The sequence below is a fragment of the Rhagoletis zephyria genome, unplaced genomic scaffold (assembly GCF_001687245.7).
Source record: "Rhagoletis zephyria isolate East Lansing unplaced genomic scaffold, Rhagoletis_zephyria_1.1 Rzeph_scaffold_15357, whole genome shotgun sequence".
NCBI lineage: Eukaryota > Metazoa > Arthropoda > Insecta > Diptera > Tephritidae > Rhagoletis > Rhagoletis zephyria.
Window position 1 is genome coordinate 3,247 of NW_016172424.1, and position 8,287 is coordinate 11,533.

Below are 8,287 nucleotides of genomic sequence, written 5' to 3' on the forward strand. Positions count from 1 at the left end.
ACTTTATTGCCTTGCAATTTAATGGGCTATCAATCTGCACACTCAAAAAAATTCTAAAAAATCTGAATAAAAAGTTGAAAATCCAGCTGAAATTTTTCAGATTTTTTATAATTTTTGTACAAAGTTTGAAATGTGGATTTATATTTTGTTTGTCATATAATGATCTAGGCTTCTATGGGAAATTAATAAACATTAAATAAACAAAAAAGAAACAGCCAAAATCGATGACTTTATCAGCTGATCACAAGTGTATGTATAAAATGATTTTTATATTTATGATCTCAAACCAGTTTAGAATGAATTTTAAATGTGACAGAGCAAATGACATTTTAATATACCTTACGTACATATGTACATTTGTATGCAATAAAGTTTAATAAGAGCAATTCTTTGTGCATACGTTTGAAAAAGACGTTTTTGGGTAGGAAATGACGTTTTTTCAGACCAAGAGGGACGTTTTCTCATGATGAAGGCCTGGCAACACTGGTTGTAGCCGTTCGAGTGTGTGCACCTCACTCGCCGCATACTTGAGCTCTCCGCTGCACGCTCGCCGCCATTTGACGTCCTTCTGGCTTGAGTGCTTATCATAAACGTGGCTTGTATGTTGTTGCTAGATCTTTTGGGTTTTGGTTTTTGGGGAATTTTGGCGCAAAATCACGCTGGCCTCTTTTGCTTTGCTTACATGCCAAACGGGTTTTCTTGCGCCAGCTGACTGCAGCTTTTCGGCGCTTTTGGCCAACAAACTATCAGGCACTACAACTACCGCATGCGTTGTTGTAGTCAGTTATAGTCAGACAGCTTGCACAACATTTTTCGTGCTACTTTTTTGCTGCCGCCCTCCATCCACTTGCAGCTCGTAATTTGGTTTATTTTTTGGTTATTTATTTATTTATACATTTTGGGTTTTTCGCTTAAGTCTTTCATTTTAATTTTGTATGTTTGTAGGTATTTTACTTTGTCACACCTTTGTCTTGCATTTATGGCTGCCTGCTTGCCGGCGTGCGCTTAGCTCTACTCACATCAAAGTCAGTCAGTCAGTTGGCTAGTCCAAGACAAGTCGCGCGCTTCGCAAATTTTTAGCTTCATACCACAAACGCTCCTCAATTCGTTGCAATTCTTTTGAAAGTCACTTTCATTCGCTGCTCTCTTTGCGAATTGTCGCGCGGTTTACTGAATTTACAACAAATCCAAATCAAAGAGGCAAACCGACGATAGCCAGACGCGGAAGTGTATCACGTTGCCTTCGCTTGTTTCGTTTTGTGCCAGTGGTATATAAACCCAGTGCCACTTTGTGGTTGTGTATAATTGTTGTGAATTTTTCTATTGCTGCGGAAGTGCATTGGTTTAATTGCAAAAATTTTTTAATTACCAATTTAATTGAGCTATTTAGCGAAAATGAAGTTAGGTCAAATTGTCTCACTCACATTTATACCTACGCTATATGTGTTGTTTGTGCTGTTGCTGGAATTTGTGGAAGATGCTGTGGCACAAAATCCTGACCCACTTTTCCAGCTACCCGTGCAGTTAGTCGGCTTCCCGGTTATCGTGTTATCAGTGCGCTTATCACAATTCGCTAAGAAGCTGGCTTACTCGTTGAATCCAAGTAAGTGGAGAGATATGAAGGAGATTACATAACAGCGCTATGGAATTTTACAATGGGAAACAAATTTAATTAAATTGTATCCTCATTTTTGTTAGTGAAGATATGTATTTCAGTGGGTATAAGTAACTCGTTGTTGGTTATACACACTTAGTTCAGTGAAATTAAAGTTACTTGAAGTGCACAGTAAATGAAAATAATTGCTCTTTTATTGATAAAAAATTGCAAATTTAAAATTAATGATGCAAGTAGTAAGCTGTCAAGCTTTTGTTTTTATTTTGAGAGAGGCTTCAAACCTAAAGTGGTATTATGACAGCCCGTTACTCGTACAAGTTATTGTATTGAAAACGAAAATCTCCAAAGTTCTGTAAATGGGTTGAATTTGCTTGTAGATACTCAGAAAAAAGTTTACATAACAACCATATCTATTACTGATCATCGCTATTTTCATATGTATGTACATACATTAGGGTGCATCACTCTCTATACAAAAAACAAAAATCGGTATTGTTTTTTCAGCGAAAATATACTACTTAATACATTTTAAGACTTCGGCCAATATATTACGAAAAAGTATTAAGATTTACTAGGTTTACAGTAATCATAAAAAATCTACTTTTTTTTTAAAGAGAGTTACTTCTTAAACATTTTTCTCTAAAAAATCACCCGAGCATAAAAATATTAAAAATTGTATCAATGAAATAAAAAAAAAATCAATTTCTAGATTCTAAATATTATGACGGAAGTCAAAAAATTAAAAACAAATTTATGGGTCTGCTAGAAAAACCCGATTTTATTTTTGGTGGTGCACCCTTATGTACGCACATATTATGTAAGTATATACATATATATGTATGTACATTAGACCGTCCCGAAAAAATGTTCTCCTTACACCCCTGAGTCTAATATATTTTTGCAAGCAATTTTTTTTGCCGAATGTAAGCGCCTTTAAACATTTTTCATTATAATTTCAAAGTATGATTTATAGATACTTTTTTCTCGAGTAGGAAATTTCTGTGCCAAAGTTCATTGAACTCAAGTAACCCGTTCTAGTACTTATCCAGAAGATTCCAGTTCTTATTACCCTAACATACCACCCATATGTTAAATCATTAAGCTTTTGTCAAGGAAGTCTTTCGATTCGAAGGCAATTTGGTTTTTTTTCGAAAATGGGTCTCCATTTTACATTTTTCTTCATATCTTGCACATATACAGTGGGATTTTAAAGCATAACAAATCGTTGTTTTTGTCTCGAGGAGGCATGTTTTTTGTTTCAAATCCATTGACCTCAAGTGACCCGTTCTAATACTTACCCAACAGATCTCAATTCCTACCACCTTTACATACCACCCTAATGTCAGTAAATTGAAGCTTTTGCTACGGAAATATTTTGATTATTCAAATAGAACTATTAAAAAAAAAATGTAGTTTGCCGAATGTAGGTGTCACCGAAAAATATAAAAAGACGACCCCTAGGTTCGGCCAAACTATTTTTTTTTGCTCGTAAGGTGGTACGGTGCCGCAAATTATTTTGTCTAAAAAAACACAAGTTCCGTTTTCGATCTCAAGATTTTAGCTGCTTGATTGAAAGTTTAGTTGAAATTGCAAAAAAAATATCAGTGAAACAGAGCTTTTTAGTAAACCGGTTGGTTGTTTGTTGCTGTTTTTATTATAGTAGCTACTTAACTCTGCTCAGATTAACTACCCAGAAGATAATTTAGGTAAGTCTTCTTAAGTAAAGCCATTCTAAGAGGCTTATCCAAGAAAGGCTAAAAAAGTGCTTACTTGCATGCCTTAANAGAGTTGTGTTATCTGAGTAGCTTCAAAGGGGAAAGTGAAGAGGTGATTACGTAGGTGGGATAGGTATTTGGACAGCGTTGCGATTGCAGACGTACTAATTTAACCTATAACAGTATCCAGACCATAATTGTGCCAGTTTTACGCGGACCTTTCAAGGAAGCTGGCGCTCTTTCTCAGCTACGAGTAGTCGTTGAACTCCGGTAACGGCTTTAAAGCATTTACTGTTTTATTTTATTGTGGCTACCGATAAGTCGGATACCACTGGCCACCATTTTACTCCTGTATTTATACTTAGGTGTCCTAAATAAATTGACTAATAGGCCCTATTTGGCGTGGAAATTAGGCCAAAAAAGCTTTTCCCATAAACTCACGCTACACAGTGAGTAGTAAGCTGGCAATATTTTCCAATATAGTTCAGGATTATTAGCCATGAAATGCCGAACATCTGAGTCATTTCACCAAAAGGTGATATAGGTTCCGCGACACTGCCGCATAGAGGGGAATTGTAATGCCGTTGAACTGGCGCGACTTGGTACTAAACTTTCTATTGAGGATGTATATGGTGAAACAGGAATACCCTTACAAACTTGCAAGCTACATACTTCTGATAGACTTACTAAAGCAGCTAATGGCAGATAGGATAGGAAGCGATCACGTGCAGAACCGCCAAGCAATAATGGCCGCCGCTCAGAGCTAACAGGACACTGCCTAATAGGAAAGCATGCCTATAGACTAGGCGTACGATTACATCACTTCTGTAGAAGTTACCAAGATGAAGGAAAGGAGGAGTGCCCTGCTTTACCCAGAAGAAGACTCCTTACTCTAGGTAGATGATGCTTAGAGAAGCTCAAACTAGTTTTAGGAGGGGTTAGGAGTTGCTGAACCCGCATGCGGTATCAAAATAAACACTGAGCCTAAGTATGTCTTACAGACGACCACGACGACCAGGATTATATTATAATAAACATTCAGGAACCAAAAAACTGTAATACTACATTATTTTATTGTATTTTTACTGTAGGGTTAATATCTTCCTTCGACAGTCGCCGTTATGAGGTTATATCCTCGGAATGCGGGCCCACCCAAATTGGTTTATTTAACCGCTCGTGCGCGGCTCTTGCTCTCTTGACAGGTCTCCGATACTTGAGTAGCGGCTCGTTACGCGCCGTTTAGGTTTGTAACTGTTGATTGTGGAAAGTCCGTGCCGGGCCATTCCATTTTATGAGAAGTGCCGCGTAGGAGCTCCTTTGAAAGTAGTGTTCTTAACTGCCCTAGATACGAAGACCGCTGAAGCTCAGTATAGTATTTCCCTACCCAGAGGGTTCGTACTTGTATATGCTGACGAAGAACGCGTCAGAATTACATATTGCAATTGTACTTAACCATCTCTGTCCTGCAGACCCACGTGAAGCCGTAACTGCAACGTTAAGGCCAGTATGCAGCTCTCAAGAAAAGCAAAAACTCAATATAAAATGGCGTACAAGTAATGGCTAAGAAATTTCCTTGAGTCAAATTTCCTTCAGGCAGTACGCAGTTCTTAAGAAATTTGCTACGCTTTCTGCTACGGTTTTCTAGCCGTTCTTTGGGAGAAAAGAGCACAAGGCATCCAATGATTGCTACAGAAATATATGCCCGTTCCACTATTTCTTGAGGAAAGAGCGAGGCAACAGGGTGGTGAAGTATCAGTTGTCAAAATTGCTTGGTCACACACACGAAATATTGGCAATTTTTTTCTTGACATTTTCTTGAGAACTGCATACCAGCTTTTAATGATTTTCTCTCGGTTTTTGGCGAAGGAGATAAGTATTCCTACAAGTCTAATTTGGGCTCATAATTGTGTAACTGAGCGATACAAGCGAAACCACTTTGAAGTTTTGGTGCTCACACTTAGGCACATAAGTAGGTAGATACTCTTTGCAGCTTTTCAAAAACTACAAATATGCTGGCAACATTGATTTGTCAAAAATTACTACTCTAGCAGTTACCATCAAATAAGATTCGTACAAAGCAAAAAACTAACTGCGAATACTAAAAAATGCTTAAATACATTTTATTCGTACTATGGCATAGTAAATGTCAACAAAATAACAGCAAATTGGTAAACGTGAAGAGCAACATGTGTCAAAGTGTTTGTGTAATTTGACTATTTAATTGCTCAATTATGCCAATTGTTGGTTTTGCTGTAGAAGTCATTACACATATCAACATTTCGAGAGTTGAGTGGATACATTTTTGGTAGGTATACTTAATGAGGTCAAGGCAATGCTCTGGCTCAGTGCATGGCAAGTCAAATGGGTGAGTGACTGCTTGTTTGAAATAGTGGTTTGCGGTTGTAGCATAAGCTGTTTACGTATGCGCAGACACTACGAATGTTTGCTCTGATTTTTAAACTGTAGGCCGTTTTAGACACATGATTATATGTTGACACTCTTAAACGACTAAGTTGGCTATAAAAAAGCGTTAATTTACTCGTAACGGTTTGGCTCATTCAGAAATGGTGTTAAATTTACGCTAAATAATAAACATTGTTATGTACATGTCATCTGACATGAGCTAAAATATTATAAAATATTAAACTTCTAAATGCCTGCTCGCCAGCCCATTACAAAAGTATCTTTTGAGAAAGAAGTCTATTTACGATATAAGGCAATAAAATAGATAAAGAACGACGACCATAGTGACAATAATATCCGTAAAAATATAAATAAATAATAGCATTGATGGAGAAGAAGTTTCGCTTTCAACTCCTAGTTGGCCTTACCTATTCGATGACACCCCCTATGGCTCATCGATAATTATGCTGTGTCTACGGCGATGAGTGCTTATTTGAACACCAATCCTAGAACTGATTTCCTTGGTGTGGTTTCTAAAATTTCGGTGGTTAAGTTGACAAAATTTATAAAAATAAGGCGGACAGACATACTAAGTATTTAATATCATACTAATAATTTACCTTCTAGCATAGAGGCCAACAGAGGCTCGTTGTGATACTATATTGGCCTATATAAAGGAGGCCATGCTCTGAACTTTGCCAAAGCTCTACTTTCCACCCACGAGATCTGTGCAAAGTCTTGAGGTAATGATTTGCAATGCTCGGTAGTAACATAAAGGTGTTGCTCATTTAAAACAAATAAAATAATGAAATAAAATAAAAAGAGCGTCCTAATCTGAAGTCCATTTTTTTGAAAAAAAGAAAAAAATTTGATCAAACATAGTAGAGTGGTGCCAAACTAGAATTTACTGCTCAAAAGAGTTCACCAATACTGATGAGATCTAGGTTTAAAAAATTTGATTTGTTTATATAAATTTTTTTTTAAAGCAAAATGCAGCGAATCTTAGAATTTTGAAGAAAACCGATTATGCTGTAATGCATACACAATTTTTTCTAAATGCAATTATAAAAAATTATATTAAGTTCAACAACAGGGGAAAGATAATCTGTTACCTTCACAATAAGTTCTAGTTCTCTGCACTTTGCACTAAAAAATTTAATATAAACAAATGAAAACTCAAAAACTCTGCTCAACAAATATCTTCAAAATATCATCACTTATAGATTATAAAAACTTAATCAGGTAGGTGTGACAACGAAGGCTCTCAACTATTTTGAACAGTAACTTCTAGTTTTCTACAACTGACCATGTGTTTTTTTTTACATTTTTCGTGATATCCTTGAGCAGGTATTTTTATTATCCCAAATTTCAAGGACCTCATGTACCCCGTTCTAGTACGTACCATAATGTCGCCAAAAATCATTAAACTTTTGCGAAGAAAATATTTTGATCTTACCAATAGAGCTATTTAAAACAAGACGGAAAGTCGTAAGTTCGGGCGGAGAAGAACATTAACTACCCGGCGCAGGTATTAAATATACGATTTTTAGCTTTCCGAAAGCTACCGCTACACGGTAAGCCGGGGTGTATCAATTTTGAGTAAATTAGCGTCCTTAAATTTCGAAAAATTGAAGTTTCAAGCATTTCTGAAATTTACCGTTATATGAAAATTGGCCTCGATTTTAGTCCGATTTCAATAATTTTCAACAGTTTGCTTTTACGTGGCAAGCACAATAGTCATACCGAGTTTGGTACAAATTGGTAGAACGGTNGGGGCGTGGCTATGTCCATTTTCAAAAAAATTATAGTGCTCTTATTTTACGTCTAAAAATTATTGTAAATATTAAGGATCTAATTTTTTGCGAGCTTTAATCATTATTATTTTTTCCATTTCCTTTCCAGACACCTATCGCGCGCGCAGCAAACGTGAGACTGCAGCATATGCCGCTTATGATGCTGAGTTGGCGCAAAAAGAAATTTTACGAGAGTTTGGACCAAGCGCTTGTATATTGGNTGGGCGTGGCTATGCCTATTTTCTAAAAAATTATAGTGCTCTTATTTTACGTCTAAAAATTATTGTAAATATAAAGGATCTACTTTTTACCGAGCTTTAATTATTAATATTTTTTCCACTTCCTTTCCAGACACCTATCGCGCGCGCAGCAAACGTGAGACTGCACCATATGCCGCTTATGATGCTGAGTTGGCGCAAAAAGAAATTTTACGAGAGTTTGGACCAAGCGCTTGTATATTGGAGGAACCTTGTCGTGTGCATGCCTCACGGCCAGGTCGCTTTGGTGCACAACAACATCCAGCGTGGAATGAAATTTTGAGGTAGGTGAATTTTTGAATACTTNCTCACGGCCAGGTCGTTTTGGTGCACAACAACATCCAGCGTGGAATGAAATTTTGAGGTAGGTGAATTTTTGAATACTTAGGGAAGTATGTGCAAAAAAGATAAAATAACAATAACAGTATTTATAAAAGGTCATAGCAACTGGCTATTTTACAAACATTTTTCTTAAAATGCATGCAAAGTTTACTCGCCCTTTTA

At 36.6% G+C, this 8,287-nt stretch overlaps 1 protein-coding gene across 1 annotated transcript; it reads left to right on the plus strand.

Moving 5' to 3' along the window:
* The first annotated feature begins 1,395 nt into the window (after nt 1-1,395).
* LOC108378986 (uncharacterized) lies at nt 1,396-8,071 on the plus strand. Its single transcript, XM_017635300.1, has 2 exons — nt 1,396-1,603; nt 7,878-8,071. Exons 1-2 carry the CDS (start codon nt 1,396-1,398, stop codon nt 8,069-8,071), a joined length of 402 nt encoding a protein of 133 aa, XP_017490789.1.
* The last annotated feature ends 216 nt before the right edge of the window (nt 8,072-8,287 follow it).

What these genes read in the sequence shown, in the direction of transcription:
- LOC108378986 (XM_017635300.1), top strand. Translation starts at nt 1,396, where the DNA reads ATGAAGTTAGGTCAAATTGTCTCACTCACATTTATACCTACGCTATAT. An exon ending in GGCTTACTCGTTGAATCCAA is followed by an intron (nt 1,604 to 7,877) that starts GTAAGTGGAGAG and finishes CTTCCTTTCCAG; the next exon opens with ACACCTATCGCGCGCGCAGC.